Genomic DNA, 18,576 nt, shown 5'->3' with positions numbered 1-18,576 from the left:
GTGATTCAGTAAAACCCTGCATGCGGCAGATCTCCAAAAGAGGGGAGTATTTAGGGTTTCCTTGACTCAGTGGCTGTGCCATTACTGCCGTTAAGATGCCTGTCATTTGACCCTTCTACATGATGTAAACGTAGCCAAAGCTCAGGCTCCTTAAAAACTGCAGACAGCTTTACAGCCTGCCATGTTGGTACCTGATAATACCACCCACTCCCCAGAATGGCATAGCAGAGGGCAGCAGATTGTGCGAGCCCTGGCGTGCTTGTCAATTCACGCTGCCAGGAAGGATGTATCGGTATGAGGCTAATAAGTACCACATATCTTTCAGGATATCCTAGGACTTGCCTAGAGCCATTGTGTGAGTCTGCACTTCAAATGACATGGATACAGATTCAATGAGTTCGCCAGAGCCACAAGTCATATATGAATATCAAATAGTATTTCTTCTGAAAATCTGAATTTCTTCTTCTGCCAGAAGTCTTTATTATGTTTCCATATGTTAGGCAAACTTTTTTTCTTCTCGGACAGCTTTTCTTTAGGGCGATAACTAAGAAAGTGCAAAAATAAAGTCTCAGAGAGACTAGTATATGGAGTTTCCTTGACAACACATTCAGTCTGTTCTGCCCAGCATATATAGCTGGGATTGCCAATGGCAGGTCCCCAAAATTTAAAAGTGCAAAACAGAGAAAACAAAACCAGAGTAATTACAAGCTAATGCTCTAGAGTTTAATAAGCTGCCTTCCCACCAAACCAAGCCCCTCTCCCCTGAAAGCATTAGTGTATTTTTTAAATCAAGATTTGCACGAATAGATTGGTAGGGAAATGTCCCATTGAGATTTATGTGAGCAATGACTTTATCCAGATAGGTGAGGGATTTTTCAAACTGTACTCATCGTAACTTGATTTAAGCCTGTGGGTGCTTGCGTAATGCTTCTTAAAGGATATCTTCCAGAATCTAAGTTTTTTTTTTTTCTACTGAAGTAATAGAATAAGATTCCACTGGCTTTACTGAAAGCTTGACTGGGTCCCTACAGGAATACACTGCATCACAGACATGTTGGTGAGGACATACAGTTTGCTGTTTGCTAGGATCCACGACAAAAATTTTTAGCTTAGTTTTAGTGCTTGCTAAAGTAACGTACACAATCATACACAACAGAATGCTGCTTTTACATATGTATGTGAGTCATTATAATATGCTTTAGCATGGATATGTGCATCATATTTACCCGAGTCAAAATGACAGCCTTATGTTTTAATTGCCTCTTCCTTATGTCTGTAGCTCCCACTAATTTATCCTGTCAGTCATCTGTAATAATTAAAAGTGAATTGAATCTTTAACATGGAGATTTTTATCCCTTTCAGAACTTTTACACAAACTTTAAATATTTACTGTAATCAAGTTTAAGTATTCTTGTCATCTACACAAGTACCTAAAGGGTTTGAATCCTGCTAAGTTCAGTGGCCTCAGTCATTTCTTCTGGCAGTGAATCTAATTCTGTGCTGAATTAAAACTGTTTACTTTTATCAGTTTAAAATTTTCCTCCATTCAGGTTCAAGGAATTACTTCTTTTCTTATGAGGAAAAAAAGTAATGGCTCTTTCTGAACCATTCATAGCATATATTTTGGTCATGTTGCATTTTATTCATCTCCTTGGTAAGACAAAGTCTTAATCCTTTTAATCTTTCTTCATGTAATAAATTTTCGAGGTCCCTAATGATTCTCATCACTCATCTCTCACCCCATATCAATAGCACACTTTATAGACCAATTAGAACCAAATGCATTGTTCCAGGAAGGGCACAGTGCTGACATAAGTAATGGCACAATATTATTGCCAGATTACTCTTTTAATTACACCATATCTTAATTTTTTAATTGCATTCAATGGCAAAAACAACTGATCAGAGATTTTCAGTGCGTGGTTCACAGTGGCTATATCTCCACTGTTCTTGGTAACTGCGCTTGAATTTGGACTCTTGCAGTCGTGTGGGCCAAAGGTCTCCATCCTTGTACCTAGTGACTGAGTTTCCCTTTCCGGATGACATTTTGGCTCGTTCCAGAGTAGAAACAGCTAAAGGACAGACATAGCTGAGGCTGCTCAAATTGAAACAGTGACTTTATAAACTGTGATGAACGCAAATGATCCATATTAAACTATCTGAATACACAACTTTCTCAGATCAAATTGCCATTATATGCCTTATTCATCTAGCTTAGCTGGATCCCATTGAAATTGTATAGGGTCTTGACTAATATAACTCATTCTAACTCACGTGCACAATTTGCTGTTCTGCAGATTCCCCGTTCTCAAGCAAATAATAAATATATTAAACAGTCTCATTCATAATGTGGAAAATTGCAGAAACTTGCTATTTACCATATGTACAAAATGATCATTTATTAATACTCTTTGCTTTCTGACTCTTCATCAGCTTCTGATCTAGATGGTGTCATTTGAAATAAAAATAGACATTTACTTATTGGCTGCAGTTCTTTTGATCTAGTCAGATCATTTATCAGCTGGAAAAGTACTTAGTGACATTGATAATATCTATATTTTAAAACTTAACTCACACACTGCATAGTGAGGTATGACATCTGGAATTGTGCTGTTTTTTCCAAACCGTGTCCCGTTTAACTGTGGTTTAAAAGGAAACAATATTGAAGTAGATAATGCTTTTTACCTATAGAACTGTAAAACTACTAAACAGCTCGGTAACTTCACGTTAAGAAGAAACAACACCATCCAAGAGATTTTCTGCTTAGCTAAAATAAATTTTTATGAAATATTTTATTAACTGATTCTTTCTGTTTTCAAAACATTAGTAGTGCTGGGAACACTCAAGGGACTGATAAAAAGGCAGACTACCAGTACTGCTAACTGCTTATAGATCAAGTCTGTCAATGACAGCTTTACTCATTATTACCCTCCGACACCTGGATTGAGACTGGTGGTCTTAGTCCACTTCCTAATGAACACATCTTAAAGCAACTTGTAATCTCAGTGGGCAAGAAGGAAGCAATCATGGTATTTTCCAGCAGAAGTGACCTATTTAGTTATTCCTAGGGTAGAACTGTTGGAGGCAGGCTGACATGGTTCTCTGACAGAGCTTCAGTTGCTGCTGAAAGTAATACTTAGGCTGCTTTGCTATCAGATAAATACCTTTCATGAACTTTGCTTTCATTAAAAAATAGCTATTATATAGCTTATAGCTAATAGCTTATAGCTATACTGAGCTATAAGCAGAGCTTGGGAACCAAAGCTTATTATTTCTTAAACACTTTGTTAACTGGTCACCTTCCCAAAAATATTTATACAGATCGCAGAGTTAGCAGGGCCAAAGGAATTATCACAGTGTATTTATGACTCTTTGAAGATATGCTTTAAACTAAGAAAAATAGCAGCCTTCCAAGTTTACTGTTAATGTCATGCAGAGATGTGTATTGTCTCCTACCAGGGCTGAGACCATCTTTATATTTTTATTACTATTATTTTTCTTTTCTTTTTTTTTTAAGTACTAATTCTTAAATCTTGAAAACAGTGCTATATTTGAATATCAAATAAAATGAATTGTGGGTCATATCTGCCAAGGTCACAGTCATTGAAAATCAAGGACTGATAAGTTAGTGAATCTGAACATAAAATTCAAATGTGAAAAAAAAATTATGAGCAGCTGATGATTTGTATTAAAAGCATGATTAGTAAGTATAAAAGAAACCTATTTGCAGTATGATGATCAGGTTTGAAAGGAGAAATGCCACTGCTTGAAAGAGAAAATATACTATATTTGCAGGATTCAGATTTTCTGGAGATTTTAACATTTGAAAAATGATTGGGAACTAAGTAATTCTGGGGGCCGGAAAAGCCAGAAAGTGCCATTGCCAGCCCAAAGCTGTTAGAGGCAGATTGGCAGGAAGCAGTGAGGGTGTAGTGCTACAGTATCTTAAGTTACGTCAGTAAAGGCACAACTGGAAGCAGTACATGCTGGAATGAGCTTTTGAATTTAGAGGTGTGCTATGCTGCCCAGCATACTGCTTAGCACTACATGCTGTTACACAAACAGTGACCTGTTTGGCATCACATTTTAGAATTTTCTACAAATGTTCCTATTGTGAACTTATTCTGAACTTATCAATTTGCTCATTTACTTACTCACTTCTGCTGACAGCAGCAATGGGAAACAGCAATTTAGAAACGTCACAAATTTCTGCAGGGAATCACCCCTCTTACAAAAGGTTTTGGAAATTTTTTGTCAACAGTTTAACACTTTAAAAACAGGATTTGGAAACATTCAAGACTTCTCAGAAAATGTTTACAATACGTAACTGACCATACAACAGCAGTCTGTAATTTTGAATCATAATATATGACACTATTCTTCACTTTATGTATCTTTGACCTATATCAAGAGATCGGGACAGATAAAGATCAACACAATGTCCGTCAAACCTCTGTAGAGAACACTGGGTCACTAAAGGTCAACAGTATACCAGTGTTAATTAGAAAGCTTATTTTCCAAGTCTATTTTAATAGGTAGCACCACGTGAAAGCCATTGTATAGATGGTAGGTTTGTGCAGCTGTATGTGCTGTTCTGTACAAATTAATTAGAAATATGCAAATAACATAAGGAAACTACCTGCACATTTGCATACAATTTGTATATGAACATAAACTTTGGCTTATGTTTAACATACCCTGCCTCTGGCAGTGACCAGGAAAGATGTGGAGTCGCAGGTATTGGCAGTTCCGGCACGTGGGCCAGGATGAGACAGTAGTTACGTGCTGGTTAGAAAACCTGGGTATGCGGATTTGTAGGGGTATGTGGCTAGAAGGTGGGATATCGGAGGACACCCAGGTTATGCAGGCAGGTGGAGGAGACTGATTTGTGGTTTTGTCAAGACAGGACAAAAAGTTGGAAAAGCAAGTGAAATAAAATTTAAGGTCTTGACTAGAAGATGAAGACATCTGCTTTAGAAATAGTAACAAGATGATTTGCCCAGAAGCTCCTGAGAAAACAGATGATCCTCAGGTATCTGACGACCAGCTGAGTTTGAAGCAACCGAGCTTGTCAGAGCTGGAACTCAGCGGCTGGGGCCTTTACACAGGCCACCGCCTGGGAGCCCTGTGCAGCCTGGGAACGGGGAGCTGGATCCTCTCCCCCCTCTCTCTGCCACTGAAGCTTAGCGTCTTCTCCGCTCGCTCTCCTCTCTCTCAGACCCAGTGAGACAGAGTTGTCAGCACATTCCTTGATTACCCGATCCCTAGAGATCGCAACAGCACGTGCAGGCTGAGACTCAGTTTTAAAGGGTGCCTACAGCTGGAGGTGAGCCAACGAAATCAAATCAAGGCCTCCAAGGAGCCTACTACGTCAAGGCTTTGCTGTTCGACACCACAAACAGAAATATGCCAACGAACACCGCCAACTCATTTTAACTCGGCCACCAGACAGCCATCAGATAGCAACGGGCACTGCCACCAACAAGCCACATCAAAGCTGAGCCGCGTTTTAGACCCACCGCCGACAACGCGCCTCACTCCAAAGCCCCTCAGGCGCTCGCGCAGCCGCACTAAGCCAACACCAGGCGGCCGGGGCCCAGCCCCGCTGACGTAGCCAACGGCGCGTCTCGAGCCCGCGCTCGTGACGTGGCCGCTGCCCCCCCTCCCCCCCCGGCCCCGCTCGAGGGGCGGAGCCAGTCCGGGCGCGAGAAGCCCCGCGCCGGGCCCGCCTGGCGCCGCCCGCCTTGACCCGTCAATCAGGAAGCAGTCGGGCCGGCGGGCACCGCCGCGCCTGCGCACCGGCGCACCGAGGGCGGAAAGCGGGGCGCCGCGCGCCTGCGCACGAGCATCTCGCGAGGCCCCGGCGAACACCAACATGGCGCCCTAGGTCCGCCGGTGCCAGCGCCACCGCGGGGGAGCGACGCAGCCGCCGCCATCATGTCCCGGCACAGGAACGTCCGAGGCTATAACTACGACGAAGGTAGAGAAAGCAGAGCTGCGACAGCCGCCCCCCGCCTCGGACCCCTCCCCCGCTTAGCAGTCCTTCCCAGCCACCTTCCCTTCCTCCCTCCCTCCCGACCCGCCTCTCTCCCCTTCCCCTCGCCGCCGCCTCTGGGCCCTTCCAGCTCCGCCGGGATGCGCGGCCGCGGGGCGGGAGGAGGCCGCGGGCGGCGGTGGGAGGGGAGCGAGGCAGCGCTCTCCCTCCGCTCGGCGGGGGTTGGACGAGCGGCGGCGCTAGGCCCCGCCCCGCCCGGGGGAGACGCGGCCCTGGCGCCCCGGCGAAGGCGCGGCGGGGTTTGCCCACGTTGCCTTAAGCTGCTGAGGTGGGATCCTTTGGGGGGGGGGGGAACGACTGGAAAGCTAGCCCCAGTGCAAAAGGGTCCTGTCCCTCTTTAGTCTTTTAAGCGGTTGTGATCCCGCTCTCGCTTTAGCAGGTTGTTGCTGATGTTTAGCTGTGATATGGGTAAGAGGCAACGGCCATTCCTTATAGAAGGAATGTAGCTCTTGAGGATGGAGGTCGGTGTCTAGTGAAAAACCTGTTTTTCAGACATGTTGCTGTCTTATTTTACTTAAGCTTACATGGAATGAACGAGCTCTTGAATACGAACTGACCTAATACATGCACCGCTGCAGCTTTCTTTAGTGCACTGTGCCATTAACTTAGGCAAACTGTTAATTGCCCCTTTTTTGAAAATATTTTATTTGTGCTGGCTTGGGATGTGGAAAAATGAATGCATTTCTAGCTGGTACTACGATTTTAAAGAACCCTTTAGTATGGGTGCAGGTATTTTGTTGACTGGCTTTGTCAGGTTGGATAAAAAATAAGAGATGTACTTCTGTCTGCTTCTGGCCTTTTGCTCTTGAGTGGACAGGTGCAAAGTGTGTACGTGTATTGTAATTGCACGAACTGGGTTGTACACCGTGTTCTCACAGCTTATTTGGGAATAAGTTGAACGCATGCAAACCATTTGTTGCATCTGTGGAGTTGGCCTACCTTGCAAGTTTGGTCGTGCAAGTTTACTTAATACAGCCAGTATTAAGACTGGCTTGGGGATTTTACTGCTTGATTCTTTCACCCTCTTGAGATTTGCTCTGTTGGCGGAAATGCCAATTTTAACTGAATGTCCTCTATCCACTGTGAAGTTGAGTGCCCAACCTGTAGAATTCATTTCAACGCTTGTACACTCATCAGAAACTTTTTATTGAGATTGCTGAGATGCATAGTATCTTGCTGCAACCATTTGAGTATTAAATTGCTGTTGCTGTCTGAAACTATTATTGCATTAAACTTTGTGTTAACCTTGATGTGTATGTGTGTTCTTTACACTTCTGTAATAAAATTTCTGTTCAAAATGAGGTCTATCAAAAACCACTTTTGCCTTCTTTTTTATTTAATATAATGCCAGATGTTCTTGTAATGCCGCTTCTGATTCTGTATTGCTTTGTCTGGCTCAGTTTTTTCCTTCCTAAAGTAAATATTTGCACTATTTTTGGTCTCCTTCCATAGGAAGGCTTCTGAGATCTTAGTTCTTTGTGGGCTTCATTTGACATTATTCTGTTGACATTTGACATTATTCTGTTTCTGTTGTCTCCTCCAGACAGTATGATCAGAACTGAGTATGGTATTCCACTTGAGGGCATGATGTAGATGTTGATATTGCGGAACGCTTCTCTGTTTTCTAATCTGTGATTTGTACCATTACCTAATAATTATTTTTATGGTTGCTGCAAGCTGAACAGTTTTTAGAGATTAATCTTTTTCTTAGTCTAGAAATTAAAATTGTATGAGATGTACAAGTGATTCAAATGATGTGCGTTGACAAAAGACTTGCTCTGATTTCACTCGTTACTCTCTTAACCGTGCACTAAAGTCCTCCTGGAGTTCTTGATGCTCTCCAAGTCCTGGCCAAACTGCGAAAGGTGTCCTTACCTGAAAAAGTTGTGCTGATCTTCTTTAGACTGCTTTCTAGAGTAAGTGATTCTCCTATGGAACCAGGAGGCAATGTATTCATTTCAACATGGTCAAAAAGTAGGTTGATTTCCCCCCCAATCTAGGATACTTTTTGCCCCCCATACTTAATTTCCACAGTAGTTTCCTGGGTCTCTGGTCTTTCACTAAACTTCTCATACAATGTGTCAGTCCTTTTAGTCACTGTTTTTTATAGACTATTCTTGGTAAATTACAGTGGATTAGAGAGTCAAGTTTACTTTGATTTTTCTCATTTCACATTGAGAGACAAATGAAGCTTTCATTTCTCAGCTAAGTCTGAGCTTTTTGTAGATGGATGCAGTGTTTGTAACATCCCAGTTCTGTGGTCTAAAAGTGGATATCAGAGTGTGGCTTTTTTTTAGCATTTTAGCTACTCGTTCCTCTGATTCTTCTAAAATAACAGTGTATATTATTTGTGAGATCACCAAGAGTATTTGTGAGATCGCAATAGCATCTTTAAAAATATTTGATTTTTTTTTTTATTTTTCATTATTAGTACAAATGTGTAAATTTATTTTCAAGGTTTGCATAACATCATAATAAATTATTTTTAAGGGTGATATAATATTAGAATAACTTTTTAATTGAGAATAATTTACTTTGTAATTGTGATTCCTAATAGTAGTGCCCTTAGCTAAATAAGTTTTTATAGCTCTCACATATCCAAAATGTTGTTATTTTAATCAGTGGCCGTAATATTTTACCATTTTACAGATGGAAAATTGAACCGGGAGATGAGTGTCATTAGAAAAAAAATCAAAAAGTCTTGGCTTACGGTTCTTTGTCCATTTCTTTGTGCATAGATTGTGATTCATTTAAAGAAGACCAAAAACTGTTTTCTACTGAGGATTTAGTTGTTACTATGACAATGAAGACATTTTAAATCTTATTTATTCAGGGAAAAAAAAAAAGAAAAATTTCAATTCAGTAGACAGCAATTGTTGGAGAGTTACCTTTTAAAGGTAACATCTTCATTTCTTTCTTTCCTGAAATTCAGAAAATTCTTATTCTCATAAAAGTAGTAGTATAAGGTTATGGTGAACTTAAAGGCCAGGTGTGACAATATCTGTTAGTCAGAGGAGGACAAGCCTTGTATGAGGGAATAAAAAGGAAAAGCTGCAGCATACAGAAGAAGAAAAAAGAGAGACTACAGGTACCGTCTTTGTTTACATTTCAGGCATGACATGCAAAGAAATCATAAAGACAAAAGAAAAAACTGAAATTAAGAAAAGCAGACCAGAATGGTCTGGAGAGCTAGTAAATTAAATACTGTGACAGCTTTAAAGAAATAGGAAATGGATTTTAAAAGTAAAGGCCAAAAGCAAAACTTTATTATGTAGCATTATCAAAGTTCTGCCTACTAGGGAAAAGTACATATTTATTCTTTGGCAATTGATTATTGACGTCTACAGCGTAGATTTGACAAGTCATTTTGTCAAGATGCTGTGTTTTTTCTTTTTGAATTGAGGAAAGATGATGGCTATATTTAAGTAACCGGATAAGATTCTTCCTTTTTGCCTGAAGCAATTTGACGTAGGCAGAGGGCATTATGAATGGCTTTTTGCCTTGTTGAACTTGAGTTCATGTAGCTGGCCTTGAAGGTAGATCAGAAAGAAAAGTTGAGGGGTAGACAGGTATGGAGCAGAAATGGTGATCTTTACTGGTAGAGTAAAGTTTGTAATTGAACTGTCTGTGCTTAAGAGTATTGAGAGATCAAGTGGAAATATCAAGAGAAGTACAGGTCCATGGATGGACTGGAAAAAGTTGGGTTTGGATTGTGAGGGAGGTCTCCAAAGGAGATGCTGAAGGAGGATGGTGAAACATTGCAACTCTTGAACTTTTTCTGCTTTCATAGTGAGTAGATTATTGAACCTTTAAGTTCTATTATTGTAACCTAGAATTTCTTACCTAGGTAAATAAACACTTCTGGAATACTGCAGATACATAATAACTTTCTTAAAACCTTACATAGAAAACATCCTTTGGCTTTCTAAGTATTTAAAATTTGCATGGATTAATCTTACTCTCTCTACTTCTTAGATTTTGAAGATGATGATGTGTATGGCCAATCAGTAGAAGATGATTACTGCATTTCTCCGTCAACAGGTTAGTTCAAATGATTACATATTGGCATTGTCCATTGATTCCTACTTTGATTAACCTGGAAGAATATATACATACCACTTCAGTTTGCTGATGAGGAAAATAACTAAAATATTAACTGATGCACAGCTGACTAAGTAGCGCAGAGAGATTTTTAGGTTGAAGAACTGCAATAAAATTATTATTTATTTCTAGAGGAAAGTACTATCTAAAGGCAGCTAGTGCAACTTTCAAAAGTGCCTAGCTTTCTAACTCCTGTTAAAGTTGGTTAAGTAGCGCTCGGGATCTTTGTGCTTTTGAAAGACACGTTACGTAACTATCTGTGTCTTTAGTCATGCAAGTGTGTTACCGTGGATAACGGATGGTCATTTGGAACGTTATGAAGCAGGTGCACAAATAGTGACGCTGTGTGTTCAGGTCAGACGTTAAGTGGAGTGGCTCAGCCCAGCTGAATTTAACCTGACTACAAACATACAAGGATATTGCTCAGCCTGTGGTGTTTTCACTCTAGTGATGACCTACTGGTATTAATATTCTGTCGTGAAGTGTTATATGCTCTGTGCGGTCTTCAGGTCGCCGTCACTATACAGTGATGTTATCCCTTCCTGCTTCCCACTCCCAACCCCCAAATCATTGCAACAGGCTAGCATCCTAACTTTTTGTCTGTAGATAGCTTTTGTTTTTAAAGGAAGGAAAATATTAGAAATGTATTTAATACTTTGTTTTTTTCCTAATGTAGCAGCTCAATTTATCTACTCAAGACGAGACAAACCAGCATTTGCTGAGCCTTTAGAAGAGGAATATGGCTATGAGGGTACAGAAGATACTGCTGGTTACTTTACAACCAATCATCAGTTGGCTGGAGTTGATAAAGGTAACTACAGAAGAGTAATAATTCTCCTGAGAGCATTTTCTCTTACATTGTAAAGACTTACTGAAATAGTCTTAAATTAGTGTTTGTTACTTGACTGACTTAAACTGCTCACCGTTTTGAAATCTCATACTAGAACAACACCATGAGTATAGTTGGTGGAGTACTCTAAGAAACACCTCTTCAGTAATGACTCTTCAAGCTGTTAACTACCTCTTCGTATATTACTTCATTTTGCTTGCACAGTCTGGAATATGTTCTGAGTTTCTCTCTGGAAATGAGATGTGATAAGAAATTCAAACATAAGAACACCTGTGTACAGGCTTAGAACAGGTGTCCGTGTAGCTCAATAACCTGACTCCACAAATGGATGCCTCAGGAAGAGTATAAGAAACAGAGTATTTGAATAATGATTTTTTGGCTGTAAGGCCTTCCAGGTTATGGCAGTTCTTGGCAGTGTTTGTCAGGGTTCCAAAGTCAGACGCTTCCTTGAGTCACTACTCAGTAGCTCTGGATAACTGTATCCTTTACAATCTTGTCTAATCCTGTTTTGAACCCATTAGACTTTGGTTTCCATTCAGTCGTGCAGCCATGAATTCCATATTACAAGCTGAATTCTATATGGAGGGGATAATACTTGTTTTTTAAACTTACTGACTGACTGCTTGATTACATACTTCATGAAGAAGATGCCCAACTCTCTTTCCTAAGTAGTAATAGCTAACTTAGTTTGTGATTTTTGTGGGAAGAATCAGGATTATTGTTACCATGTTAATAAGCACAGAATAAAGTATGTTGCTGAATGACTAGGCAATAAAATAGACGAATCAAATTTAATATTTAGAACTTTCAGGAAGTTCTGAAACAGCACACAATTCTAGATTCAGTATCTAGTGTATTGGTAGAAGCTATGACAATGCGTAGACACGTAAAAAACGTGATAAATTGCAGTGTAATCCACATGTTTTTGTAGCAGGAAATAGTGCTGCAGAAGCCGATTTGAAAGAGTCAGCAAGCAGGTGGTAAATACGACTGTATTATAGCATACCGGGTTTTCAGAATGCTTTTGACAAGATCCACCAGCTATTTAAGGAGTTAAATGGTATTGGAACAAGAAGGAAAGTTGTATTCTGGACTTGGAAAGATAGAAGAGAAACCTAAAGACAACCATATCTGCTGCAAAAGCTGTCTTAATGGCAGTGGTGCCAACATATGTGCTTTGTTCAGTATAGTTGCAGGTTATTGGGAAACAGTGTGGCAGAGCTGACCATTAATACAAAATTATTGACTGTAATCAATCTAGCTGCAAAGAGTTTGACAAGTGTGTTCATACTGAGTGCTGGATAATAAAATGGCTGACCAGCTCATTCTGTGGTATGCTCTGCCAGGACTTGTTTTGCAGAGGAAATGTCTGGGGAAAATTCACTTGCTGTTTGGGTATGGACCGAGGGTGCTGGTTTAAGTAACTTTGTGGAAGTGGGAATTGGTATTGAAGTCACTTAGCAACATTCTTTAAAACTTACCATCATTGACAAAGTTTTCAAATAAAGAATCTGTCTTTGTGGCGTTGAGTAACCTTCCTGAAATCTGAACTGTCAGAAACTGACATTCAAGGGGGGTTTCTTCTCTTCTGTTGTAGCATTTATATGTCTGATCAGGACCCTACTTCCGTGAATGGCAGCCTGGTGAATTTTCAGTCTCTGGCTGTGTGAAAAGTCAAGAATATTGAGAAACCAATCTTAGTCAAGATTTATACTAGTTCTTCCTGGCTACTTTAAGATAAGGAAGTTTATTTACTGAACTGTATAAATATTTGCTTTAAAAAAAGAGGTTGTCAGAGGGACAATTGAAGAGAAATTAAGCATTAATTTACTGTTTATCTCACAAGACTTAAATCGAAAAATGAAAGATGTTTGAGAAAACTTCTTTATCAAAACTATTGAGAGCTTATTTTTAGTGTAATCTCTTTTTCCTTAAGTAAGCTTTGCTCAAATTCTGAAAACAATTTTGGTATATATCTTCATGGTAGGATTTGATTGTCTAAGATTTTTGAAATTTTCATTTCCATTTACATTCAATAATGTTTTTGATAGGATTACAGAAACCTGCTACAAAGAAAAATGGATTTTATGACCTCAAAAATGTATTACAGTTCTAGGAGAGGTAAAGACTGCAGGTAATTTGGGAGCTAGTGTTGATCCAGAGTCACTAATATTTAGAGTTTTTCTGTTGTTAAGACGTGAGGCCTGAAAAAGTGCTGTTTACTTTGGATGTTAATTATAGCATCGGAAAACACTTAAATTTTGCTGTTAAATTGAATTCCACATTGAATTACTAAATCATTCAAAAAAATTTTAAAGAGATGACTTGCACCGCTTCTCAGCAGTAAAGCTAGTTAATTTTACAGCATCATATTATTTCGTTGTTGAGACTTTAGTGATCAATTTATGGTAGTTAATGATATGTTCCATATAGCAATATTTTAAATGAATCCAATGTTCTCCAGGTTTTGGGGGTAAAGCCTATTATGGAAAGATGTGAAATTGAAATTACTTTATAAAGGTTTTATCTCCTGACATGATATTTCTCTCCAGTTTCTGTTATCAGATATATGGTGTTAGTGGTTAGACCACTTTATTAAAACATTTTTTTTTTGTAGCTTATAACAGTAATATATCTCTTTTAGCCCGTCTTAATTCATGCCTTGATCAAATGAGAGAAGTTTTGGGAGAGTCCGTACCAGAGCGAACAATGGTGCAAGCAGTACTGGATAGTCAATTTGATGTACAGAAGGCTTTGGATCTTGTGCTCTCACAAGACAGTAAGCAAAATATGAAGACCAAGAATGAGGACGCCGTGATTATAGGAAAGATGACAAAAGGTACACTTCTATTTAATTATGTTTGGCTTCAGGATGATTCATTTCTATGTACAGTTGAATTTCGGCTTTAAAAGCTGTGAAGATGCTCGTTGCATTAGTCATTTATGAGAAAATTAAGTAGGACCATCTTATTCTATTTCTAAATGCTTGTGTTCTAAAAACATTTAAAGGAAGCAGTTTTTCTTGAGCTGGAAGTCAGAATAAAACCTTAATCTCATCTTAAATGCAAACTGTAAGCAACCGTCTGCAGTTCACAGTAAATTTCTTCTAAAAGTCTTCTGAAATGTGACTTCAGCTGTGTAAATGCATGTCCCAGAATTTGGTCAACATGTTTTAAAGCTTTATGCACTTCTATTGTTTCTTTGGTGAGCCGAGACCCCTCCTTCCCCCTTCCTCCCCCTGATACCTCTCCTTTTTTGATAGTGTTTATACAGTAAATTTCTTGTTTTGATTCATATGTAAACCTTGGTAATCTGTACTGGCATTTCTTTGCTGATTTTTTTTTTTTTTTTAAACTTCCATGGTATTTGAGTAGATATCCATCATTTAATTGAACAGTGGAACATGTTGCCCAGAGAGACAGTGGAGTCTCTATCCTGGAGATATTCAAAGCCCTACTGGACAGGGTCCTGGGCAACCTCCTCTGGCTGACCTTGCTTCAGCAGGGAGGTTGGACCAGATGATCTTCAGAGGTCCTTTCCACCCTCAACTATTCTGTGATTCTGTAATTGTAGAATAATGCGTATCTTTCAGTAACATTTAGTAATTAAATGCCTTTCCCTGTTTCTTCTTGATTTTGCTGCTGCTGTCTACTTTAAAAAAAAAATGGATATTTCGTTGTGACCATGCTTCCATCTGAAAATTACTGGCTATTGTAAGGTAAGGAGACTTACTTTATTGTCCAGAAATATTTATTAATACAGACAATGTCTCTTGTGCATCAGAAAATGTTGCTGACAACACCAACACATCTAGGCTTGGAAACCTGAGAGCCAAAAGTGGTTACTCTTTAGTTACAAATGACAAAATGCTCCTTAATGCTAAAACATCCAATATACCTTTATCTGAAAAGAAAAAATTGAAATCCTCTTCACTTGTTCTGTCATCTTCTTTCTGTGATGGTTTGGTTAAAGGATCATTATATGAACCTCTGAATAAACAGGCAGAGTTTCAACTACCAGAAAGTGCTAACGCAGTAAGTTTGATTCTTGACAGTGAAAACGCTTACTTTAGTATAGGAAGTAACAAATCTGGAAGTTCTTCTTTTAAGAAGCCAGAACGCAAGGAAACACAGGACTTAAAATCCTTGCTGATGCAGAATGTGATTTGTGAGTCTCTGAGTCTTGAGGACAGCATGCCTTTTGTTTCTTCAAGTACTTCTGACTGTGATAGTAATGCAAATTCTCATAGTCCTCCTTGTTTAACGAGTGCTTTAGGAAAATTGGCTCTTGATAATGAAGTCAGTCATACTGTAAGTAGAAAGAATGAACTTCTTGAAAATTTTTCTTCACTTGTACAAGGTAGAAAACAAGAAAGCCCCTCTTTAGAGATGGCTGCTTTGCCGGTGTCAAAGTCTGGAAGTACATCACTGGCAGACTTGCTTCAGGAGCATCAGGGAAGCAGTGCAAGTCGATGTTATTCTTTGGCTGATCTTTATACTCAGTCAACAGCAAGTCTTCCAGATGTGAAATTGGGAACCTCACAACTAGTAAGTCAACCTCAGACTTCAGGTGCGATGCCAGAGCTAACAGGATCTTTGTCTTCTCTGGCCCTCTCCAAAGTTTCTCCAGTAAAGGAAGTTGAGAATTTGTCACTGTCAGATTTAATTGCAGAGACTATTGAAGTAGATAAAACTCAACACGGAAACGACTTCTCCATGCTCAGTGCAACTGAGATGAGGCCCTCTAAAAGAACAAACATTGACTTAAGTGGTATTATGAAAAAAGCAGATGTATCAGCAGAACAAAATGTAGTAGGACAATCAAACACCTTAATGCCAGAAACTAAACTTTTAAATGTGAAGCAAGGGAAATGTTCTATTTTTGCTAAAACAAATAAAAAACCAAAAAGAGGGCTTATTCCCAAGAGGCATGATTTATCCCTTTCGTGGATGAAGGCACTGCGTGCAAGACCTTCACCTTTTGCTTTAACCTTGTGTCTCCGTTATCCTCCGAAAGGTTACAAGCGGCGCACGGTTGCTATGCATAAAACTTTCTTATACAGTAGACAAGTGCAAGAAGTAAAACCCAAGGAAATCGGTCCTGTAATAGCCATAACACCGTTTGACTTCAAATCAGCATCTCCTGATGATATTGTGAAAGCTAACCAAAAAAGAGCCTTTACAAGAGAGTAGTACAAAGCATGGGAAAGAATCAGTGTTTATATCTTGGTATCTTAAAAAATTTAAGAAATAAATTTTATATGGGATCTATTTATAGTCCAGAATTAAAATTGTTTATTTTTTTAATTATCCATAAGCCAGTTCTTACTGTTTGGTAACAAATTTGTATGTGAACTTTTAAGCTGCTGCACTGGATTTCTTTATTTTTGCCTAATTTTCACTGACAATTTAACATTTTTAACTTTTATAAAGTCTTGAACATCAGTATATAGAAATTGCTTGTATAAACTTCTATAAACACCAGTAGACTTTAAACACCTTTCTTAGTGTTCAAAATACACTTCATTGGGAAGAACACGGAATTTTTATTTTTAAAAATCATTAGTTTTACTATCTGGTGTATATTTTGGGGAGAGGGAAGCTCTGTTTATGTTAAAGATTTATTTTATTAATTATTCTTAAAGCTAAATTTCCTGGTAAGATCTGATGTTAAACTATCAGTCTCAAAGTTGATGTGTTCACTTGATGTCACTGTTCTCTTTTGTGCTTATTATGATTACAGTGTTGCACACAATTACCTTCAATTTTTAAAAGCCTCACTAACCTCAGTTTTTAATGTTGTGCTTGCGATAGGATGTGTATAGCTTTTGATAGGACCAAATTCGCCGGGCAGCACTTAGCTAAAATTGTGTGTTCCCAACCCTTCACTTTGCTGTCAGGTGTCAAAATGGGATGTTGAGAATTTTAGAACACCTGTTTTGTAGGTGTTCCGTGTAACATATGTTTTACGAGAAATTTCAGTAGGATTCTGTGATTTATTCTGGAGTCTGGAGACTCCAGAGAAGCGTTGACATAACAATTCTTTCAGTTTTGGCATGAGAGTCTTTGCTTAATGGGAAAAGAAAACAATTTCAGGCAAAGCTGAGGTGCTCTTTGTCTTTGTCTCGTCTATTTTGGAGAAAGCTCCCTTAGTAATGGAAATGTATTCTCTTCTATTGTTGACGTCTGTGACTCTTGCTTTGAAACTTGAGATTGAAGATCAGAGTCAGGCCATTTTAGACTTAATTTTTTAGTTGACACTTACCAGATTCTGCCTCTAGTTAGGCAAAATAGTAACTGCATGAATGTTTCAACTTAAGTGTTAGTACATGTTAATTATTTTTAATAAACCTTCAATGTCTCCAATTTCCATGATGTGCAGTAAAGTAAAGGAATACATTTGTTCATATATTGCCATATGTTTATCCATCCTAAAGTTGGCAGCTAATATGGAGCAGCAGGTTCGATTTTAAATCTCATTTTAGTTCAGCATGGTGTGTCAAAAAGTGACAGAAGCTTAGATTTATTCCTGACTTCAGGTTGCACTATGATTTTATTTTTAAATAAAAACAAAACATGTTCCAGTGCTCTCAGGTACAAATTTCCTGTTCTGTACGTTGTGCTTGTTTGTCTGGTTGACACTTCGCTGTAGTCTCATTTAAGGACTATGAATAGCATAGACTTTTAGTTTTTTATAGTAGGTTGACCTCGGACCTCTTGAATGGACTTCATGTTTCTTATCCTTACTAATAAAAGTTTTGTATAATGACAGTGTTGCAGTGTTTATGTTCTAGATGACATATTTTTAAATCTAGCCATCCGTATTCTTGCATATTTTAAGTGCCTTAAAAGATTGAAGTGTAAATATAGTCTGATGTACATACTGTGTTCTGATGAGTTCAAGAGCAGAATTGATTTACTTCTCCCTTTGCCTGAGGACCTCCCTTTCCTCCATAAACCAGTATCCAAGTAGTTTCTCAAGCCTTCTCGGATAGAATGTCATATTCCTGTTTAAGATTTGAGAGAATATGGAACTTTGGGGAAGTCTGGCTGATACTGATTGTATATTGGTTGTATAATTAATAAGTCTTCATAGCTAGTTCTACTTTTTGAACAATACGTAATAATTTTCAGCAACCCATTTTCTGCAGTTGGTCTAAGTACGAACTTTCCTCCGCTTAAAAGCGCAAGTCTGTTTTTCCCCATCTAGATGAGAGGTCCTATTTGGAGTGTATAAAATTAATGCTTAGTTTTTCAAAATGAGGTGTATTCTTCTGGTAGCGAAATTCTGATTTGTTAAAGTGCAAAGTTTGATAACAGTCCTGCCTTGCTATGCTGTTAGATGTTTTGATTTTCTTATGTTCCAAATACTCTTGGGGCCCTCCTTAATGTTTCTGGAGACAGAGATTTCTAATACAAACTTCTTTTAAATTTTCATGGAATAGCTTTTTTTCCCTCCCAAATCTTTTCTTGTATTCTTCTTATTTAACTTTTTCATTGTTTTGGTCTGTTTTCTCATTCCCCTGACTGTTCTTCTTGGCCCAAAACTTCTTAGCGCGTCTAACAATTTT

At 38.7% G+C, this 18,576-nt stretch overlaps 1 protein-coding gene across 2 annotated transcripts in view; it reads left to right on the top strand.

The window, feature by feature from the left end:
• The first annotated feature begins 5,678 nt into the window (after window positions 1–5,678).
• Window positions 5,679–18,576, top strand: part of HBS1L (HBS1 like translational GTPase) — a 65,536-nt gene continuing 52,638 nt past the window's right edge. The window contains exons 1-5 of one of the 2 annotated variants that reach the window (XM_068938380.1): window positions 5,679–5,980; window positions 10,031–10,096; window positions 10,833–10,967; window positions 13,651–13,845; window positions 14,730–17,776. In XM_068938380.1, the coding sequence (XP_068794481.1) occupies window positions 5,938–5,980; window positions 10,031–10,096; window positions 10,833–10,967; window positions 13,651–13,845; window positions 14,730–16,198 (1,908 nt within the window). In that variant the 5' untranslated portion in view covers window positions 5,679–5,937 and the 3' untranslated portion in view covers window positions 16,199–17,776. Of the gene's footprint in view, window positions 5,981–10,030; window positions 10,097–10,832; window positions 10,968–13,650; window positions 13,846–14,729; window positions 17,777–18,576 lie in introns of those variants that run through there. The other variant, XM_068938379.1, reaches the window with a different exon arrangement.

Source organism: Struthio camelus, chromosome 3 (genome assembly GCF_040807025.1).
Source record: "Struthio camelus isolate bStrCam1 chromosome 3, bStrCam1.hap1, whole genome shotgun sequence".
In the NCBI taxonomy this organism is placed as follows: domain Eukaryota; kingdom Metazoa; phylum Chordata; class Aves; order Struthioniformes; family Struthionidae; genus Struthio; species Struthio camelus.
This window is presented reverse-complemented; position numbering and strand designations above follow the sequence as displayed.